This window comes from Cheilinus undulatus, linkage group 11, assembly GCF_018320785.1.
Source record: "Cheilinus undulatus linkage group 11, ASM1832078v1, whole genome shotgun sequence".
NCBI classification, from domain to species: Eukaryota; Metazoa; Chordata; class Actinopteri; order Labriformes; family Labridae; genus Cheilinus; species Cheilinus undulatus.
In genome coordinates this window covers 8,325,945-8,348,839 of record NC_054875.1, presented here as the reverse complement: position 1 = coordinate 8,348,839, position 22,895 = coordinate 8,325,945, and the positions used below count along the sequence as shown (strand labels likewise).

Here is a 22,895-nt window from a genome sequence, read left to right as displayed (position 1 = left end):
AAATAAGAAGCCCTCTGTGCTTTTTCTGAGGTTGTGGTCAGGTTCCTTAAACTCTACATGCTTTGTTATCAGATGGCACTTTAGCTTGGTGGGCTTCATGGCTTCATATGAAGACACACAACACATTTTGGTCTTCCGTCACTGTTCTCAATAAAACCAAACTCCAGATAGCTATCATATTTTCTCAGTTTAGCTGATATGGGCCTAGCATCACTTGATGGAGTGGACACACTTAAATATTTATCCATTGTTGCTAGCTGGACCTGCAAACCAAAAGTCCTGAGCAAAGTGACTGATGTGTGACGAGTGACAGATTTACGTGATGTTCCAATCATATCTGAGTTTTTATTGGCCCAAAGCTGACTTATGTGGAAGTCACTGGTTTAGTATGGTTGTTTTATGGCACTATGGTCCCTATATGTATTTATTTGATTTTAAATGACATGGCTTTTACTTTACTTTATTTTGAATCTTGCGGACCCCCAGGGGTCCCCTGACCCCAGTTTGAGAACTACTGCCTTCGAGGATGTGCATGCATACATTCTCTCCATTCTCACAGGGATGAATGCTTAGCCAATATTTGCAAATTGATTTTAGCCAATACCAATATCAATACCGATATCTAAATGCAGCTCACACCTGAAAATTTAGTCCTGAAAACACACAATATCAGGTTTGAGAATTGTCATAAAGTGTAAGGAAAGATGATGAATTAAAAAAAAATACTTCAGCCGATATAGGTCTGTTGGTCCAGCCTAAAAGTCCACCATCTCATTTATTCATAGAGCAATTATGTACAGTTGATACAGGCAGATTTTGATAGCAAAAATGTTAATTTCAGCAGAAATTTTCATATCTGCTGATACCTACAGTATATTGTGACTGAAGAAAATCCTTACATACCATACATGCATGACATTATAAATCTGCAAAGTCCAACCGTTCAGCACTAACATTTTAGTCCTGTTTTAGCCTCCTTGCCAAAGCTAAACTTCCTTTACTCACCAAGATCCATACATAACAATTTACTAGTAGTTCCATCTTCTTCATGAGTCTGACATTAATATTATGGGTCAGAGTTTAAGCAGTCATTAACTGTCTCACAGGATTTAGAACAAGTAATCTTTGCCATGATATCCTTGAGACTCACTACAGGAATTCTTTTTTTTTTGGCATCAATCAGGCCTCCCTACACAACTTACATATTCAAAATGCTGCAACAGAAAAAGGGACATTACACCTGTATTAGGATCCTTACGTTGGCTATCAGTCTAGTATAGAATCCCATATCTGATCTGTACGGTAACTTATGATTGTCTTCATTTTGAGTGCCTATGTTCTGATGCCTGTGGCTGCACGCATTAGAATTCACTGTACAATTATGACAGTCTATAAGCAAGTGCTATCACCACATATCTACACTATTTATGAGTCAATGACTCGAATACTCTTTGCCATGTCCCAATCTATTAATTGTTTTTTAATGCTTTTTATCAATCCTTGCTGTACAGCACTTTTAAGGTCAGAGTTGGCTTTGTTCATTATTTAACCAGTTTTCCTTACTGTTTTGATGATTTCTGTTTAGCGTTAGCACAGTCAGAAATAAAAGACAAACCACTTCATGATTTTCATAAAACTTTAATTTGTTTCATTCAAGACCATTAACAAAAGTACATGAGAACCTCTGTACGTGGTTTAACTGAAACCCAGTGATCTCCAAAGTTGAAATAAATTTGACTGTAAATGTGCAGAGGCACAACAGCATACCCACCGAGTCTCCAGAGCACGATAACCGAGAACCTGATTCTTGATTTTTTTTTTGTTTTGTTTTTTTTTTTACTGGATTTCTATTACTTTACCTCTCTCCTTTAAGTTAAATTTGTTTCGTTATATCTCAAGTTTGAACTTTCACTAAGAAAAAAAAGCACACATTACATACAGTATAGTTCAACCCACAGGTTTGGGATGCATATCAGTATTATTTCTACTAGAAAAGAAAGCCACCCTAAGATTGTTCTGAGTATTTTGGCGGTTGGCTGGGAACAGAGGATACATCTAATTTTTTTGTTTGTCTTTTTTCATTTCCTTTTGCTTGTAGTTTTTAGGCACCTTATTATTCTTACTTTATTCAGTATTAGCAGATTGAGTTTCAATGAAAAAAAGCAAAAATATGTGCAAGAAAAAAACATAGTATAAAAGAACTGCAGATATAAGATGCCACGAGGAATTCTGCACCTGGGAAAAATTGCTTAAGTGGAGCATGTGAATACCAAAAAGGTATCTAAAGGCTCCAGATTGGTAAAAGAAAATCCCATTAGATTAACTAGTTTGACATTCACATACATCACACACTCACACCATGCTTTCACTTCAGCTCTTCAATAAAGCATTTTAAAAACTGCTCAAAAAACCGAGCAGAGAAGAATCCTCAGTTTAAGCTCGCACATATGAGAAATATGATCCTCCTTATGGAGGGAACTTCGCTTTATGCGTCTTATAGGAAAGCATACAGTAGCGGAAACTTTACAATGAAACCATTTCAAGTTTCCCTTGAGGGTAAGCAAAAATATGAGAGAAAATGGAGCAGACGCTTAAAGACATGCCTACAGTCGCACTCATACGGGACAGATTACAGGTGCAGAATTCCAGACAAAGCAGATTCAAAAAGATCGGGACGAAGACAGCCACGCAGTCATCACTCTGATTTAGAGGGCCAGGACCCTCAGAAACAAATACCTCCATTAACACACGATAATGACTTTAGGATACATTGCACGCACACACTCAGAGATCCCACGTACACAGCATACATGGGAGGCAGGGAACTGTGGAATGAGAACGTTCCCGCGCAGGTATCAATGGGGACAAAGATTACACATGCCGATTACTTTATGTGTGCGTATGTTTTCTTTATGAGTTTGTGTACAAGCATGTGTTAAATCATATTCCCTTAAACCCTGCTGTTGCCCTCAGGACAGCATCCAACACCAAAACAGGGCGGGCTCTGTATTGCTCAGTCGATTACACCAGGCTGACGGGTCTTACGCTCCACATTAAAGCCCTGAGGAGAGAATGGAAAGATGTAGTGTTAAGAGTGAATGTTAAAACAGGTGAAAAAGGGATTCAAAGATCAAAAAAATAGGAGAAAAAATTATATCTTCTGCAAACCGTGAATGATATTGCAATTGTATAGGTTGTTTGCAGATGGTGTATGACACCGTGAAGAGTCCTAGATGGGGGGCAGAAAGGGATTCCTGCATGGAGAGGGGCTATCAAAGCCAAGTTTTTTGCTATTAATGGCTGGGTCAGCTGGACAGTTTGCAAAATAAAATAACCTGAGCTTTTTCAGAGTAAGGACAAAGTCATTTGCAATATTGATCACTTAAATGCCAAGCAAATCAGTGTGTGGGTGGAGGGATAATCCCTTTTCTTAAGTAAGGGTATATACAGAAAACCTGACTTTAAATGTAATACTTTTAAAGATCTTTTTTCAGGACCCTCTTCTTACATTTTAAGACTATCACATCTTCAGGTTAACCAACTACATTAACAACACAGTCAAGTATTGCCAACAAAAATGTGACTACAGAAAAGAAAATGCCCGTAGCATTTAATATTATAGAATGTAAAATAGGCTTTCTTAGAGAATTTTGAGATTAGGCTGTGAGAAAAAAAAAATGATACCATAAAAGTAGCTGAAGGGAAGGTCTTGTTTTCCAATTAAGTGGCCAAAAAGTAGTTCTACCAAAATTTAGAGGTACTGGTTTATACGTTTTGCATGGCCTTTAAAGCAAAAAGGTAAAACAGCATTCCTTAAGGTTGAAGACGAAAACAAGGTTTAACCTGCCTTTTCAGGATACTTTTAATACTTATGTCCTTTTATAAAAGTGTTTCAAAGAAAGAACCTCTTTAGATTACTATAAAATAAACACAATTTTAGTCCCTAGAATCTTGCCTTTAAGACTTTAATACTTTTTAAAAGTCTTAATTCTGGCTAAATTGAATTATAAACTTGTAAAACTTTAAGGACCCTGCAGACAACCTGTAAGTGGGGATCATACCAAATGTATGCAGAATTTCTCTAATGATTGCAGTATGCTGGACCACTGAGAGCTATAACTCAGGAGCTTTCCTTCATTCCAATGGATCCCTCATTGGTGTTCTTAACTTCCTGTTAGTGATGTACAACAAATCAATCACAATATCAGGCTGTGCAATTACACAATCGCCTAAGAGGCAGCAATTATTTTTGAATTAATGAGTACTTGAAAGTTTTACAAAAATGCTTGCAGAAAGGCTTTTCTGTTTCAACAGTGCCACTAGTGTACTTTGCAGAAGTATTTTTTTTTTTTAGTTTTTTTTTTTTTAGTTTTTTGCTTTTTAATATTAAGTTATTTTGAAAGCAGAACCATGAAACTTCAGGTTTTGTATCTTTTAACGCAACTTAAAATTCTGTTTAACATTAAATCTGTTCTATAAACTTCATGACATTATCAAACTGCCTTCAGGTACACATAAAGTAAGCTCACACAAACAGTGACAGAAGTACAGAAACGGTTGTACCTTTGAATTGTCGGGACCACGGGGCTGTCTCACGATGACCAGGCGAGGAGCACTGGCGTCATCAAGAGTGATGCTCTTCAGTCTGTTCACCAGACGATCAGGACGCGGCGTCACCACAGGTTTAGGACCCTCGCTGAAATGGAAGAGGAGTAATGAGTATTTAAGAGTCACATGGGCACTTTAATTAGCTCATGAATGACACTTTCAGTATTTGGTACTTCTATTAACACAACTTTTAAAGATGACAATCTGTTATCCAAAGGCGTACAATATAAACAGGATGGTGGCAATATGCCTGGAATCTTTTGAGCAGGCATTTGCCAAATTCTTCTGCAATTTCTAACAAAAAATTACAAAACTGTATGTCTCTGGGACAAATAGGTACTATTTTTATTTCTACTAAAATGAAACAGAAGTTTGGAAATCCAATCAAGTGAGAACCTCAGTCATGAACATTGGAACCAAGTTTCTGGGTACTGCAATGTTCAGGTTAAGCAAATTATATTTAGCAGAAGTGAAAAACAAGAACCGTTTTTGTGGGCTCACCTGACTCGGCGCACGTTGCAGGCACTACATTTTCCTGTGCGTTGATTGAGGACAACTGTGAACTCCACCTCATCCCCGGTCTGGAGCTCCAGGCCATCTTGCACTTCTTTAACATGGAAGAACAGCTTCTTGCTTTCACCAACTTCATATGTGATGAAACCAAACTGAGGGAGACAAAATGCCAGATCTTAAGCTTTCAGACATTTACTCACTGATTTTTGACACGTGATGAAGACTGATGAAACTGATCTCTACCTGGTCTTTGACACACTCAACCACGGCTCTACGTTGAGGAATCACATTACACGCCATCTTCTGTCCAGTTTGGGTTACTGTGCACACCTGGAACTTTACAAGTTCACCTTTCTGCAGACAGTCAGCCTTGTTTGCCATCCCCATAATGCCAAAAGGATACTTCTGACCATTACTCCCACCTGAAACAAAGAGTTACATCCTGAATTAACTCCCAAGAACAATGCCATGAAATTTTACTTGACTGTATACTTTTAATTTGACACCAACCTTCCTCTATGACTTCAATGAGCCCTTGGTATTCAGTCTGTGAAGGATCCACACTGCGTATGGGACGGATGACTTTCCCTATCATAACAGTCGCCCCAACATCGTCACCAATGCCATTCACTGAAAGTGTAAAATAAATCTTTTATTTGAAGTGGTGGTAAATATAAACCTGTATCAATACTACAACTGCCACAAAATGTTTTCTTTGTAACACAATTATTACCAATTTAAACGCATTTGGTTAAAGTGCACACAAGTTGAAACCTTTGCCACCAACAACTCTACCTTCCAGCCATGATAAAGAGTAAATAAAAGTAGCACTTGAACATGCATTTGAATGTACGGTATCCCAATCTTTTAACACGATGGTATACAAAAATTTTACACATTTTAACAAAGAAAGTAAAACCCTTCATACCTGCGGCCACTTTGGTAACCTTCTCAGCGCTGACTTTGTTACCCTTCCCCTTTGAGAGAGTGTACTCCACAGTGTCGCCCAGCTCCAAGCTCTCCAAATCTCCACAAACCTCACTGAGAAGAAAAGTAGAAAGATGTAATGAGTCCACAGACCTTTGAATTTATCAATAAATCATCAGCTTGACCTGCACCTGTAGTGGAAGAAGATCTCTTGGTCATGATTTGCCGTCTCAATGAAGCCAAAGTTGTCCTTCAGTGTGGCAACAAATCCATGCAGCCTCTTAGAGTTGGAAGAGTTTCTATTGAGGACGCGGATGGAGACTGCACTCTGCTGGCCAGTTCGCTTAACTTCATTGATTGAAAACTCGACCTAAAAAGGACGAGAAGGAACTGAAGTTATAATCTGAAATGTACAGGACATTAATTCTGGACGAATCTGTATTTTAACTGCAAAGAGAGCTCCAGAAATGATGAATTACATGATGGCAAACCTCATATTGCAACCCTCTTTAAAAATAAACTATCATTAAGACAAGATGATGTTCTTGGATTAAATTGGCATCCTTTATACACAATCTAGTATTTTCCTTTTTCAGAAAATTTGTGCAACTTTGTCTTAAATGTTGTCTTCACTTGGACTGGGCTAATGGCTTAACAGCCTAAACTTGTAGGGAACAAGTTTAGACATTACGATCAAGACTTCATTGCAATGCTAATAATAAAAGCCTACAAGAAAAGAACTGCTCTCAAAATCTCTAAAATGTTGAAATCTAGAGCATTTTATTGGGAAAATCTTAGCTAAGCGAGTTGCCCAAGTCCAAATTTACAGGATTCCTTTCAAGCAGGGTCCCAACTTTTAAATTATTACAACAAAAAGTTTGCATTATCTCAAACCATTATACAAAATCGCTGCACAATGTACCTTATCTCCAGCCGTTGGCTGAATTCCTCCCTCCAAGTCCTTGGCATGAAATGGCACAGTGAGCTTCACTCCACAGTCTTCATATGCAATCGTTCCTTCCTCAGTTTCCTAAAGAAAACCAAAATATAACCTTTATTTTCCCAATAATCCGCTGATCTAATGCTCCATCCCGGCCCAGCCAAACCAATTTTTAACTCAATATTACAACTGTCTAACGAAAGCGGAGTGAGCTAAACTGATGTCTAAACTGATTCGATGAGATGATTTAAAGGTATGTGATGATTAAAAGATGGTGTGCAGATAGCCTACACAAGCATACGAGTGGCACCAGTCCATCACTCCAGTTAGTTAATGTTAGCTTAGTCTACGGCAACAGCTCTGAGTTATAGCCTACAGCGCAGGGCTGCATAATTACCTATCTCTACAGGGAACATCAAGCCAAAAGTAAATGGCATAAAAATAAGGGTAGTTAAGATTGCTGATTGAAGAAACTGGGAGGAATATTTGATTTCTGTAATCCGTTCTTTTGTCCTTCTACTTCAGCTCATTTGATTGTTCCAGTGGGAACAATGGCCTTACACCCAAATGCCAAACAAAGAGACACTAATGAGACCAAGGAAAGATGGATAAAATCATCTAGTTGCTGTTGAATTATTTAGAAAGAACCAAAAGAAATCAGAGGAATAGTAACTGGATTCCTCAGTAATTGTGCAGCCCTACAAAGTTCTCAGGGAAACTTCAGCTGCGTTCCCACCAAGCTGTCCAGTTCAGTTCAACGCACTCCACAATTATTTGCTGTTTTAAAAGTTAGGAAAGGGACCAAAATAACCCATCTTCACCATCTGCTTCCTTTTGCATCCTCCCGTTGGGGGACCAAGCGTACCTCTCTGACCCTAAAGAGTTGAGCTAGACACTGCACCGGGAGTTTAATTATCCTGTGGATTTGGAGGGAATGTTATCAAAACTGTGTAGCACTGGCTCATGCATGACCTTAGAGGTGCAGACCTTCTTAGGGCTTATTGAAGAGGAGGGAACTAGACGGTACAACTAGGAGCAAGAAAGTGCTCAAGTTTGTTTTCAAAGGATGGCTGTAGAGGGCAGTGTGCAGAGCAGACCACATGTAAAAAGTTTCAGATTGAGTAGAGAAATTTTAAAGAACCTAAAAGCCAGCGTGACATCCACAGAAAGAACTGGAAATAGTTTGATCTGATTCTTGTAACCCTGGCTGTGGAAAGGTAAGCAAGATTAATGTTTACTGTACCAAATTATATGGAACTAAACCAGTCTGCTTGGTGGGAACACGCAATTTGACTCCATGTTTATAACCATTATCACACGTTGATCAAATACCATGCTGTCAAATGAAGAGGTTAAGGACAAATCAGTGGGCCAGAGGCCTGAAAAAACTGACCTTTTCTACAACTTTACCCTTCAAAAGTAGAGAGGAAAAAAATCCATGACGGTGGTAATTTACAGTCATGTCAAACTGCTTTATGTTGATTGCTGACTTAAAGAAATCTACTTATATCTTAGACTAAATGTTAGTATAAATCTTAGCCTACTGTTAAGTTTATGCCTATGTTCTAAGCATCCTTATCAATTTAAAAGACTATAATTGTGGCTTCATGCAAAAGGTCTACATCCTACCTTGTCTTTTTTCTAACCAGCATGAACAGGATGAAGTTATTGGAGGAGAAAACAAAGAGGAACATTATTACTTAAATGTTTGACCTCAAAACAAAAGATGGAGGAAAGGACCTAGTTGGTGGTTCACCCCTGAGTGTCTGTTTTAAAGGCATTTTCCCATAAAACAAAGTCAAAAATGTACATCATTTTACCTTTTCCTTGCCCTTGGTGGGACTGGCATTCTTGTTGGAGGCTCCAACAAACTCCTTTTCTATCACGCCCACAAAGCGCTGCTCAGACTGAGTATGAAAGGACACTGTGCCTTTGGGCAGCTTCTTAATCCGCACTGCGTGGTTCCTCTGAGCTGACAGCATATCCTGGAAACAACACGCCATTCATTTATAGAATGAACTGTCAAATTTAACAACGCTGATCAGAATGTGCCTGTTTAGATATAGGCCTGAATACATACTTTGGTGAAAAGCTTATAAAGAGGACCTACAGGCACAACAGTGAACTCCACTTCATCAGAGATGTGCAGTTGACTCTCCTCTAGAACTTCACTGAAGTGAAAGAACATCCTGGCATCTCGATCCACACACTTGATGAAGCCAAAACCATCACGTATTGCTGCAATCACCCCCTGTAAGCAGATTAAGACACACAAATTAATGCCTTAAAGGGTTTCTGAATCAGTTATATAACTGATGTTGTCAAAATACCAGCATTTAAACTTTAATACCAAGTTACTGAAATAATACTGGCTTGATACTCAATATAAAAACAGATCAGAAACAGGACATCCACATTGTTACTCACATTTTCATAACTGACAGCTTATTAACAACCTTTAGGTGTATAAAGAAAATATGCAATAATGTTTAAGTTATTAAATATTTGTTTCATTTTTCTATCGGGGGAACCACTAGTCATCATCCATATATTTGGTGATCTTCACTTATTTGGTCAAATACAGTGTGCTTACACAGAATTATGAGACTCAGAATGCAAAGAACATTTAATTTAATGTATATCAGAGCAAGCTGCTTATCTGTGGTTAGATTTTAATCATTTGGGTCACATATTATATGCAAGTATACAATCATGTGCTCTAGTTTTTAAACATGTAGGGTGCCAAGGATTCATCACATGGTTTGATGTGCCAACAACTGCGCTGGAAAGGGGGACTGTGGGCGGCCTGGTCAAGCTCGATGGTCTCTCTTATCTGGGCCTTTTCACCCCCAGTAATATGCCCAGAGACACCAGTGGTTTTTGGGCACTTGGGACATCAACAGCATTACCACGGGCTTGTGGCAGCCCTACTACCCTCTCAGACAGTACCCTATGCCGTTCCTACTTGTCACATCCACCCCATACTCCGCCCTAAAGGTGTGGACTTTTGTTGTTTTTTCAGCAGGTTATTTTCCCAAGCCCTTTGTCTGATGCAAAGACATCCATAGTGTGATTGAGGCTTTGTCATGCCTCCTTCCCACCCTTTGGTGTAGCTTACTCACCACATCTTAGCCTCACTTCAGCCTCTATTTTTCACCCAAACACACCTAAAAGTTCTGCACAGTACTGTATATGCACAAACATTAGATTTGGTCAAATTTAACACACTAAATATTATGTACACACATTGATATGTATTATTCTATTATCAGATGTGTTTGTATACAGCCAAGTCACAACCAGTTATCTCGATTATTATCATACATCATTTCTGTATTTTTTATCGCCATTGCGTTCACTCTTGAGAGTTTAACTGACAGTTCAGAGTGTCAATATGAGTTGGCTGCTCTATTACAATGCTTCTGAGCCATTTGGCCGTTTTATGAAGCACAAAAATAAGACAGTTATAACATTTGCGTTGTATATGCATTTTTCGTTTAGGAACACAAAGGTTGAAATATAAAAGTCATGCCATTTACGTTGGGATGTGTGTCTGATACCACCGTGCCACCGATATGCTAACATTAGCATACAACATGACGTAATCATTTACCAGCACATGCTCATCCTACAGCGGGCCAGCCAGCTAGCTTTCATGCTAACCTGCAGTATTTTCACCTCCTTGGAGGATTGGTTGGTTTGTCTGTCACCGAGGTTCTTGGTTGAGTTTTGAGAGAAGTTGTGACACTTTTTCAGCATAAAGGTTGAATAAATTCGTTGTTTCGCCGGCGCAAATGCCACCGCAGCGCGAAGAGTCCCCCCCTAGCCCGTTACATTCGCGCAGAAACGCCAGGTCGCGCATGTCGACGGGTAGCAAAAGTCGCCACAACACCGGCAGCGTTGGGTCGTAAAATAACTCATGTCCACGAATGCGGACGGTGGCCCCTTTTCCTACTGTTATGGTGATATTATTCACCTGTATAGGAGGCGAAGATATAACGGTTGATTGCTCGCCGTTATCGTTGGTGGCAGACATGCTTCTTTCGTGGCTGAGATTTACACTTAAAAAATTAATGAGGGCTTGACCTACTTCACAGTTGACCTTTTGGTCTGTGCCTGCCTGATTTATTCATACTGCCGCCTACTGGAGATCAAGATTATATTTTCTAATCCCTAAACTTAGTTGATTCTCTGTTGGTCATACACACCAGTCACATTTGACTTATAAATCACGATCAATGTAATGAAATTATGGTTAAAAAAAACCCCAAACAATATATAACATATTTGCAGCAGTGCACTTGTTCACCATTGTTTGCTACCTCTCATGTGGCATTAACTGAAGTGATTTTTTAAGCAGTGTTTAAGTGGAAAATAAAACTGTTCCCAGTGTCACGATCACAACTGATTTGGCCAGTATAGAACAAAAAACATTATGTATTGCAGTTCAATTTAAAAAAAAAAAAGACATATGTATTTGGATATGTTTTATCTACAAAGACGTAACAAAAACAGTCCCTTATAAGTGAAATTCTACTATTCAACAACTAATATTGTATTATAAAGCTCCATAAATTATTCAATAATAATAAAATTCCATCCCATTTATAAATAAATTAAAATGTATGAAAACTTGCAGTACTCCTGACTCTCTCTTCCACCATTGATTCGGGGCAAGGCTTTGTCTGCTCTGAGGCCACCAAAATTAGATTTGCAAATATTGACTATGATACAAACAGTTATTAAGTAGTTTATAAAAAGCTTTTTTGATAAGAAAAGTATGCATAGGCCTTTTTTATGGTCTTATCAGTGAAACAATTCAAATCTATGTTGATTTTTGGCTGTAGTGTGTCATTTCTTCTTCTCTCTTGGGTCCTGGGGGGGGTTTCTGCTTTTCTTAGGTACATGTACGGGGGGCTCTAAGGAAAAATGGTTGGGAAACACTGGTCCTACACTATTCACTGTCCTGTCCTCTCCAAATGAAGGCAAAATGACTGAAAATAACCTTAAAAGATTAACCATAGTGGGAAATACGAAACATAAAAATACATAAAAACAAAAAATTCAACACCAATATAGTAATATATTGCAAATCTGCCTATATCAACTTTAAATCTCAACCGTACGTTCACATTAGTTTGAAGAATTTTGGGCATACATAACATGTGCGCCAGCTCAAGGGCTTTTCTTTGTCCATCCCCTTCCTTTAAAACTTGAGTCCTTAAATCACTTTCAAAGTTAAAGTCCGAACTACATTAATGTGTTGGTATATTTTTTTTATTGTGCTACTATAGTTCGCAGTGTGTCTGTCTTGATTTGCATATCCCACTGTTGCTCCAACTGTCTTTGACAACTCTCAGAAGGCTTCCTGGGTGTACTGGTTTGAAACTGGCGCCATTAAAAGATCTTAAGTATCCACTTTTTTTTATTTTTTTTTTTTAAAGATTTATTTTTGGCCTTTATTAGATAGGACAGTGGATAGAGTCGGAAACAGGGAGGAGAGCGGGGAGAGACATGCAGGAAATAGTGCCACGGGCCGGATTCGAACCCGGGTCGCCTGCGTATATGGCGTGCGCCTTAACCACTCGACTACCGGCGCGCCAAGTATCCACATTTTTTAGTAAAATTGAAAATTGCTGCACGTTCATTGAAAACAATCTTTTTTTGGTGTTTGTATTAAATTCATGTAGCAGCCCCTCCAAAAAGACTCACTTATTACATCAGTTTGACTTTGCAAGAAAACAAAAACAGTGAAAATTCACCCGTTATGGGACAATAAAATGTACCAGAATTAAAATGTGGTTCCTTTATGTTGTTGCCATTGTTAATAGTGTAACCTCTATTTGTTTATGCTATATCCAAAGAAATTTTTTTTCAATGCTGAAAAGTTATGATTAGACATTCTTGGAAACATGATTAAGGCACAAAATAAATATAGCAACAAGTCTGGAAACACAGGATGCCAAAAATTGCTGTTCTAACAGGGTTTATATCCCTCCCAGTATTTCTCACCATCTCTCTTGTCTCCTTGGTGAAGTTAAAGGTGTCTGGGAAGATGTCGATGTTTGTGGCCCTCTCCAGCTTGTCTCTGCGGTCAGTAGAGATGTTGAACTGAATGTGGTCTCCCTCCAGCAGAGTCACCTTGGACTTTGTGTCCTTCTCACCAAATGGCAGCTCCTTGTCAGTGAAACCAATCCGAGCACTGATACGGCCTGGAAGAGGGTCATTCTGTGGAAGCAGAGAAAAAAAGGGGAGAGATTCATCTCATGCTCTTGCTTGTTTGGTCACAGCCCCATGCTTGATATTACAGTAAAATTATTCTCATATACACTAGGACTCAACTTGCCTGGTTTTTGGTGGGAACCTTGGGTATGACCTTGGTGACAGTGCCTTCAAACTGCTCAATGCTGATATCCTCAAAGATGACTGTGCCCTGAGGGAGCAGTCTCACATCTGTGGCCACTTCTTTACCCTACAGACACAATCATATAACATATAAACAATACCCACATTCAAAAGGTTATCAAAGAACAGGTGTTACAGGTGTTAGTGAGGTATTTGTAGGCAGTTCAGATGAAAAAGCTCAACACGTACATTTCTGTCTTTAATGGTGAATTCCACATCATCTCCAGCCTGCAGAGCCTCCAGATCACCTTTAAACTCACTGTAATGAAAGAAGATCTCCTTCACCACATCAGCCCTCTCAATGAATCCAAACGCCTCCTGAAATACATCACATGACCGTGTTACCAGAGCAGTCAGACACAAACAAACTGAGTCCAGACCTGCTAAATCAAACAAGTATATAAGTGATGTCAGTGTTTCTCACCTTTGTAGCACACACCACACCCTGGCATCTCATTTGCTTTTTCTTCACAAGCTGAATGTTGCGGGCACTGACTGCACCAGTACTAGAAACACAAAAATGCATATAAAAACATTTGCAAGTTGATATTTACTACAATAAAATAGAAATATTAGCATCAAAACGTACTGCTTGTTGGTCTCCATGTAAAAGCTGACTTTGTCGCCTGTGTCTAGGTGGATGTTTCCCTCCACATCATCAGGAGTGTAGGTGAGATAGAATACTTCCTGTAGAAAGTCAGAGCAAAACTATTAAGACTCAATAATCCACAAAGTATTTCAAATTTAACATGGACAACTGTGTACTGTGAAGGTACATCCAACTACTGGCATGGTCATAAATTAGGAGAATGATAAAAACCTTAAACTTCTGTCAAATTTAGTTTCCAGTAACACCATTTTCAAAGCAAAAGCATACAGCTTCTCATGCTTTAGAGCATTGGTTCCCAACCTTTTTTCATCTGAGCCCCCTCTACTGGTATGTAAGAAAACTTGAGCGCCCCCAGGACTGACACGAAAAAAGAATAGTGATACTTTGTGGCCAAATTTAACATAATTTTTGTGTGTGTGTGTAAATCCAATCAAAGTAGCACAAATCCTTTTTTCCAAAACACCACTGTATGAATTGTTTATAAGTGTTATACCATGATCTCTATTAGTATGTGCAAATCTAATTTTAACAACTTCAGGGCAGACAGAGCCTCACGCCCCCCCCTACTTTGACAACAGCTGGTGCATACATTGTTGTTGCTGTGGTATCAAAACATGGCTTTGTTTGATTTATACTGGTTTCATATTAAAGTTTTTAAATCTGATATAGCAACCCTAGCTCAGAGCAGCATACAGGCATAATATCTGCCTTCTTAATATGATAACAGTGATGTTTAGTTTTGCAAAACCTAGCCGAGCATAGAACAAGTAATTAGAGGTATTGCAAGGATGACATTTTATCGTTGCATTTTTTATTTTATAGATCAAACAGGCTATAATCAACGTCTCTCTTACCCCATTTCTTTCATAACAAACGCTGCCAGTGGGAACCTGGCCAGGAGCAGACTTTCCATCCAAATGCACTGGGATTGCAGAAACAACCTGCAAAAAAGGGAATCTATTAACACACTGCTTTGTCAATCTAAGACAGGATATTCATTCTACACAACAAAGCCCAACTAAAAAAAAATCTAATGAGCAAACAATGGATGAAAGTGCTAATGGATGAGTTCAAATGTCACAGAAACAAAGATATCAAGTATCACAGATGCAGTGCAGCATCCACAGATTAGCAGGATTTACTATGAATGATTTTGCTTCCATGTAAAGTTTATATAAAGGTCTGATGAAGACCCTTTATACCTGAAGCAGTCATCTTGAGTAGAATTGTTCTCTGCATTAAACTTCTGATTTGCTATGAGTTGACATAACAAGAAAAGCAGTATGGCTCTTATGTTATGAACTGTTTATCATTAGCCAAGCACAGACGTCCCATGGCGTGGCTGGGTGTCCGTGCTGAAGATACAGATGCAGCAGACAATCTTACTGTACTTAAATAGAAACAACAGATTCAAATTCTGTGGAGCAAATTCTTAAAACACTTCCAGAAATTTTAAATCAATTCCAAGGATCACTTGAATATATTTGTTCAATGGACACTGAACACTTTCAGCACTCATGCATGTCAGCACAAAAATCCAAACTCAAATTAAAGTTTCCTGCAAGACTTGGTGGGAGAAGTTAATCTGGAATTTAGATGTGGGATTACAGGGTGTGAAACTTTCACAGAATAATCAGAATTGCTTCCCCAGCCCAAAAATCACAGCGGGCCTTATTGATGTAAATATTAAGTTGACAGACACGGACAGAACCAAAAATAAAATGGTGTTCCTTAACTGGATGAATATAACCATGCAGCACAGTAAAGGGATAGGCGTGCAGGTCTGGCCCCACCTGGCCCGAGATCCGCTCCTCTGGCAGCACCTCTGGCTTTATCTTAAGCAGCTTCACTGCTATGGGCTTGCCAGTGCGCCTGTCAGAGGAAACCTCAAACTCTACATCATCTGGGGAGAGAGTAGCAGAAGACAAACAAACACGTAGAACAGAAGTTTAGATAATACAGACAACTTGTAAAATCAGGAATATAGGTCACACTGTTTTAAGACAAACTGTATTTGGGAGTCTCCAAAGGAAAAAGTTTATAATTAGGCGTTTACCTATTTGGTCAACTGGTTAACATCAACATCATCACTTTTGCTAGTTGGCAAAAGCATTACTTGTCAGTTGAATGAATTCTTAATATTTCTTATGTTGACACTCTATAGCCGTGGTTTGCAACTGGTCTGGCCTCAGGACCCCCCAAACTGTCTTACGACAGATAGCGACCCAAGTTTCCAAAAGATTTTCAACAATGCATGTTTAGTTAACCGAATATGTTGCAGTTTGGTGCATGATTGTACCAGAACACCTGATATAAAAAAGAAAAGGGACAAAACTGACAAATTTACACCCTCTTTCCCATCATTATGTGTCAATTTTTGCCAGTTTTTCAGAGAACGTATGAAATTACTTTATTATTAGGAGAAAAGTTGCCATTCATTGCAAGAATGGAGGAAATAAATTAGTTGAAATATTGATCAAACGTTTAAATTTACCTGATTTCACAGTAAAACAGGGTAAAACAAAAGGTATCGATGCATGTCCAATAAGAACTTCAGGACTTTTGCCACGATTTTTTTTCCCCAGACAACTATTTGCGACCCACTAAAGACTGCTCCGTGATCCACTTTTGTGTCCCGACCCACCAGTTGAGAACCACTGCATAGCATCAAGTATCTTGCTGAAACTGACACACAGCCATCTGCAGACATAGATTAGCTGTAGCTCAGGTTAAAGGGCTTGCTCTCCCTACTCCAAAGCATGGATGCAAACAAGCAAAATGAACAGCTTTTTGTGGGAGCAGCACGTTTGAGAACTGAGATAAAAATGCATGCATGTTGTTTCAGGATATTTTGGCATATCAGCCACATGCAGCACAGGAAAGTGGATGTTAATTTGCAAGGGGGGCTGAGGGCTGGCTGCTTCATTCAGCAAGCCAAATTACATTGTTTACTTGCAGACATCAAATAACTGATGCTCAGTTTTGAATGTTTTAGAGTGTTTTCTTCCCATAAGACCAGGCGGTTAGTCTGCATTTAAAGTTCTATTTTACTGGCAAGGAAATGAGTCACCTAGGAAGATGCCTAGTCTAAATCAGTTTCATTAATGATGATTTTCATTGCTGTTGGCAGAGTGCAATTGTTGTGCAACCCTGTACCTCTTTCTGTAACCATCTGCTTTCTCCATGTGGAGTTTGCAATCCTGCCAGCTACCTGTATGGCAACACTCAGCTGACAGCTATGCTCATAGCTGTCAAGTACAGACCCACAACCTGCAAAAATGTCCATAGAGTTGTGCTTCCAAACATCACTTGTCACTAGGCTTTGATAGAAGTCTTTTCAGTCAAGTCAGTGCTGCAAGAAATGCTATTTCAAAACATGGAAATCATTTCCTGAAATGTATAACTTGGTGGAGGAGGAAAAACTGTTTAAAAGAAACAAGACCCGCATATCTGTTCCCACTTTGTATCCTAGCAAGTATTGCACAGCAAGGTAGCTGCTTCATACATAAAGGATGGGGGGGTTGTATGTCAGGTTGCTTACAGTGAGAGACTGAGGCAGCTGCTTTTGTTTTTGTGACAAAGCTTTTGATGCATTTAAGAGTCATAGGGCTGGTTGACATGGCCTATAAATAAACCCTGATCCTTCTTTCCACAACAAACCTTAAAAACGACTTAAAATGATTTTTTTTCTGATTAATACTCCAACATGTACAGGAGCAAGGAAAAATAGATACGGCCAACTGATTGCAGCAGATGATTTTAAGTGGATAAAGAAAATAAAAACGCTTAATCAGTTTGCAGATATTCCGAGTGGAATGCCAAGTTACAGACTCAGTAGGAAACTCCACGTAGTCAGAGAATCGCCTGCACTCTTCGCTGCATGCCTGAGGAAATGTGCATTCAAAAAGACAGAATAGGGAAGCTAGTGCATATATGAACCAAATGTTTTTCTTTCTGACGAAGCGTTTCCTGACAGTTTGCCTGTACTCAAATGTGGAAAGCTTGAGAAGCAGAGGAAGTTCAAGAGAAAATCTAGATATTCCACTCATATGATTAATCAATAAGGCAGGTATATCATCCATATCTCTGAGGCCATAAATTCTTTGATTTTTATATTGGATGCATACAGTCCTATAGGACTGGCCCGGTGTATAGGATGCATCCAACTTTTTAGATGACAAAAACAGGAGTCAAAGTTGCCTTTTATAGAAAGTTTGTGTATCCCAGTTCAAATGTTGCAAGATCAGAAGACAAGTTGAGACACTCTCACCTCCTATTTTTAGCTCCTGCAGGTTGCCATTGTACTGGGAACAGTGGAAGAAGAGGCGGGCCTGACGTTCTGAGCACTGGATGAACCCGTAGGAGGTCAGCAGCTTCTCAACCACACCAGTCTCTCTAATGCCAGGCCCTGTGCCATTGGCATATGCAGTGTGTCCATTGTTATGGAGCATACCAGGGTCAAAACTCATCTAAAGGGAAGAGAAGTAAGCATTAAGATGCATCCAGCATAGGAAAAATATAAGGCAGGCAATCAAAAGAAATTGAATGGTGTTTGACGCAAACCTAAAAAGAACCAAATAAAATTCAACACTCAAATCATGCAGGGAGAGCAAATTTCAGAGGAGGTTGGGAGGATAAAAAGAAAAAGTTAAGCTACAGTCTTCGGGGAATTTTCTCGTCTTCAACAGCAGAAAACAGAATTAAGTGAAAACTTCAAAACTGACAGAAAAAAAGGAAAAAAAGACAGTGTGGCACCTTCTTGTTTGCTCAAAACATGACGTGCACTTGAAGCCAGAGATCACTCAATCATCAAGTGATTTTAGTCTCAGGTCGCCCTGAAAACCAACGCTTTATCATTTCATGCAAGTTTGGTTAGACACGCAAACATTTCTAACTCTGCTCTACAATCCAACCAGTATACATCAGTTTACTTGTAGAAATCCATCACTCCTTGTTTAACAGTTACACACCATGCTGTTAGCCAAAGCCAGGGCTGTCAGAGCCCGTGTCAACACCGCCAGACATGCCCTCTTACTGATCTCTGATACAGGGGAGTCCGCTTGTGTTTTTTACTTCCTGGGTGGGGGTGACACGAGACGGAAGAGGAGCGGGGGATAGGCACAGGGCCGGTAGAGGTAGAGGTAGAGGGGGCAGGGCCAGTTTTGCGGGCCAGTGGAGGTTCGGAGGAGCCTCGTTCCATTTCTGACACTGGGGTTAGGACTTGGATATGCTGTTGGGAGGAGTTCAAATGTCACAGATCTTTCACTTATCGTCTCAATGCGATCCATGTTTAAGGAGTCCTTGCTAAGTCGAAAAAAATCCTGATGCCATTAGCTTTATAAATAACATTTCACATGATTGTTACACAATAGTTCCCTGTTAGTAAAGTCACAGCAACAAAATGTCCTTTTTACAATTAAGGCATCTTTGATCCAGACAGCACCCATTCTTAAAGTATAACACCAAACCTACTCATTTCACATCACCAAGAATTTGCCAAACAAGCAACTTTTGTGGCTCAGCCTGAATAATTTTGCAAAAATCACAGCAATAGACTAAATTCTCATATGTACAAGTTTTTATATGTTGCATTATTATGGTTAAGTCCTCACAAGTGCCACCAAACCTTACAGGGGTTCCTGACACCAAAAACACCAAGCAGAAAAGCAAAAAACCACCTTAGGATATAGTAATCGATCGATTAATAAATGGTAGTCAACACCCATTCATTCTAACAAAATCAAATCCATGAAGAAGGCAGAATAACACTGACAAATACTGAGCAACTTTTGTTGCAAGGCCGGTTAATGGGGAAGTGGTTTAAGTGCGGTGTGGCAAAGTTTACCCAGGATTGAGTAAATCAAAAACTACTGAAGATGGAGGTTCAGAAAATGCAAATGACAGCGGTGCATCTACAGTGGACAGAGAGTTGGTGATGGGTTATGGGTTATGAGGGGGGTCCCAGAGCAGCCTCTTCTTTTACGCCCTATCACAGAAATAAAACTACATTAAAAAAAACTTGTCATTTTCCTCAAGGGACCAATAGGTTTCCAATTTATTGTGCAATTTACGATGCTTTTATCCTATGGAATTTAAAGATGAAGCCTTATAGTAGCTCAGCATGATTTGTCTACGTCATGGTGCAACTTCGCAAATCAATACTTGACGAATATTACAAAAAGGTTGTACATTTCTGAAAAACACCAATTTTTTTCCAGTCTATGCAGAACACCCTTCACCCTGCAACAAAATACTGAGTAGAGGCTTGTCTCGGGAGCCCGAAAAGGATGAAAGAGGTTAGGCCATTCACAGCAGAAAGATGCAGGGCAAGGTGGGTGGATGGGTGTTCGATGGGGTGGGGCACGAAGAAAAAGAGGTGGGAAGGTGGAACTTACGGATCGGCCATATGGCGACAGGCTGAGTCCGACAGGGGAGGTGCTGCTCAGGTCAGCGCTAACAAACGCGGTGGGTGGCGACGCAGGCAAGGTAAACTCAACAAAGCCTTTCCAGGGGCTGCCCATATTTTCCCATAAACTCGGACCAAACTTGCTTGAGCACTTGCTGAACTTGATTACTTGTTTGATTTTTTTTTTTTCTTTTTTTCTGGCTTGGCTTTTTAAGATCTAATTCTTATGTAACCACCCAAATGATACACCGCTGGATGTCTGCAAGGGTGAAGAGAAGGAACAAACATAACGGGTAAGGTAGATAGGTCAGCCAGTGTGCCAAGTGTCAAACAAAAAAAGGAAAACAGCAGCGGGCTTTAATCCCCCAGAGAAGGCCGAAATCAGGGTGGATAAGATTTGAAACGGCAGAACAGGAAAAAGTGCGGGCTGGGTGTGGAAAGGCAGTCAGATCATTCTCAAACTGAATCAAATAACCAGTTTATCTGGAGGTGGTGGCAGATCAGCTGGCTTTTATTTGAGGATTATCTTTGGCAAAGGGCACTGACATGACTAAAATCAAATACTCAGTTATCACTCACTGCCATCATTTCACGTCAGATATGTTGCATAATAGGGCTGTGACTTACAGTAACTTCTGCTTTCACTGTTAATCATCATCTTGAATCACTGACTATTAGTTTGGTCTATAAATGTAGAAATCATTGACTCACATCGAATATCCAAAGCCATAGATGAATCGTAAATGCCTTATTTTGTCTGTTATTTTGCCCAAATGATATTTTGTTTAATGTCAAAGACTAAAACTACAAGAAAATATTCACACTTTGGATTATGCTTTCAAAGAATTTGTCATTTAAAAAGCCGAATGATTTAATGTTGACACTGAATTGATTAATATTTTGAGATATAATTGTGAAAATTACAAGTAGGGCCAATAGCAACATTTAAAACAACAATTTAGCCAATGATTCTGGTGTTTTTGGTGTAACACTCCCACTTTTCTATCATTTTCTCTTGTTTTTAACCATGAAAACAGATCAGGGTTTGTCCAACACATCTCTTTGTCTGCCCAGAATAATAAAAAAATAAACTCTTTTTAGAGTCAGCAATTAGGTATACTAGATTAGTGGTTCCCAACTGGTGGGTCAGGACCCAAAAGTGGGTCGCAACTGTATGCTAGGGAAAAAAATTCTCAAAAACTATCTATGAAAGCCCTAAGTGGACACAGAAATTTGTAGTTGCAGGTTGTTTTAGGTTTTTCTATGATTAGGAGTAAAATTCAGTATTTTTCTCAAGATTTCTCCCCATTTATCTCCCTTATGTTGGGAAATAAAGCTGGTTTACCTAAGATGACAAGGAAATTCTTGAGGGGATTACCAAGCTTCCATGCTATCTTGGAAAAATGGATTAAATTAAGATGTATGCATGCTAATCCTTCAGTAATGATGTGCTTTAAATGTGTTTGTTTTGTCCTGTCTCTTTGTTCAATAAGTTTTTCTATTTAGTCCAATCATCAAAATTTTTTTTGGAGTGTTCTTATGTTTTCATGGTGTAATGGTAGCCAAGAATACTGATTAACCAACATTCATGAAAGAATATCTTTTAAAATTTGAATCATGATTTCTCTTAAGGAGGTGGGTTCTGAAGTCTGACCAGTTGAGAACCACTGTTCTAGATGGCATCATTAAACTGATTAGAAAAGATAAACCTGCAGGCTACAGAGATTTACTCAACATAGTCACTACAGAAAATTTAGAGCCCAAACTAACAGAAGAGGTCTTGACTTTAGATACCATGTCAATAAAAGCTATAAAGACAGCATCTTTTTTAACCAAATTTGAATGTTGTTCAAGCAAATGGGGGAGAGGGCATACATTTTCTGTTATTTGTTCTCAGAGTCAAAAGAAAAACAATCCTTGAATTGTGAACAAATCCCCACAGCTGTACAAACTGAATCACAACAGAGTTACGCAATCTGTGTTTGTTCATCTGGATATTAGATTGAGCAAATAAAGTCTCTGAATACCACCTTAGGCTGGCTGCACACTAGACAACTTCAAATCTTAACTGCAGACATGAGGACAGGACGGTTTTTGACATTTCAACCTCACACACTAGATGATTTGGCCACACACCTGCTAACTGTAGTAACCATTTCCCAGTCACAAGATCTCACAGAAACCTGTGTGAACAAACATGACTTTAGAAGAGAAACCTATGGAGGACGATCAGCCTTATCAGCTGGCTGTCTTAGCGGCTGTTTTGTGTTATTCATGCTGCTGTGTTCACTTTCATATCCTCCGTCACTACACTGCCCTTACCAAACATGTGCATAATGCAGCCCATGTCAGCGTCGCTGGCAGCCTTCATGCACCCGTGTTGTAAAAAGCACTGTATATCTCCAGCCTTAAAGTATACAACATCTTGTGGTGACTATTCACAGTCTCCCCAGTTCCTTTGGCTAATGTGGGAGCTACAGTGGATC

The 22,895-nt window shown here is 39.3% G+C and overlaps 1 protein-coding gene across 10 annotated transcripts in view; it reads right to left on the bottom strand.

Annotated features, from left to right (window-relative positions):
- Positions 1–1,622: 1,622 nt before the first annotated feature.
- csde1 (cold shock domain containing E1, RNA-binding) overlaps positions 1,623–22,895 on the bottom strand; it is a 30,920-nt gene continuing 9,647 nt past the window's right edge. The window contains exons 3-24 of one of the 10 annotated variants that reach the window (XM_041800207.1): positions 20,399–20,668; positions 19,039–19,233; positions 18,274–18,472; positions 15,740–15,906; positions 14,858–14,944; positions 13,983–14,080; positions 13,818–13,899; positions 13,583–13,711; positions 13,335–13,460; positions 13,001–13,216; positions 9,069–9,239; positions 8,809–8,973; positions 8,618–8,629; positions 8,382–8,399; positions 6,971–7,078; positions 6,240–6,418; positions 6,050–6,162; positions 5,632–5,751; positions 5,365–5,543; positions 5,110–5,273; positions 4,564–4,696; positions 1,623–3,061 (exon numbers count right to left, since the gene is read on the bottom strand). In XM_041800207.1, coding sequence (XP_041656141.1) covers positions 3,014–3,061; positions 4,564–4,696; positions 5,110–5,273; positions 5,365–5,543; positions 5,632–5,751; positions 6,050–6,162; positions 6,240–6,418; positions 6,971–7,078; positions 8,382–8,399; positions 8,618–8,629; positions 8,809–8,973; positions 9,069–9,239; positions 13,001–13,216; positions 13,335–13,460; positions 13,583–13,711; positions 13,818–13,899; positions 13,983–14,080; positions 14,858–14,944; positions 15,740–15,906; positions 18,274–18,472; positions 19,039–19,233; positions 20,399–20,524 — 2,835 coding nt within the window. In that variant the 5' untranslated portion in view covers positions 20,525–20,668 and the 3' untranslated portion in view covers positions 1,623–3,013. The remainder of the gene's footprint in view (positions 3,062–4,563; positions 4,697–5,109; positions 5,274–5,364; positions 5,544–5,631; positions 5,752–6,049; positions 6,163–6,239; positions 6,419–6,970; positions 7,079–8,381; positions 8,400–8,617; positions 8,630–8,808; positions 8,974–9,068; positions 9,240–13,000; positions 13,217–13,334; positions 13,461–13,582; positions 13,712–13,817; positions 13,900–13,982; positions 14,081–14,857; positions 14,945–15,739; positions 15,907–18,273; positions 18,473–19,038; positions 19,234–20,398; positions 20,669–22,895) is intronic. The other 9 variants (XM_041800209.1, XM_041800213.1, XM_041800208.1 and 6 more) reach the window with 9 other exon arrangements.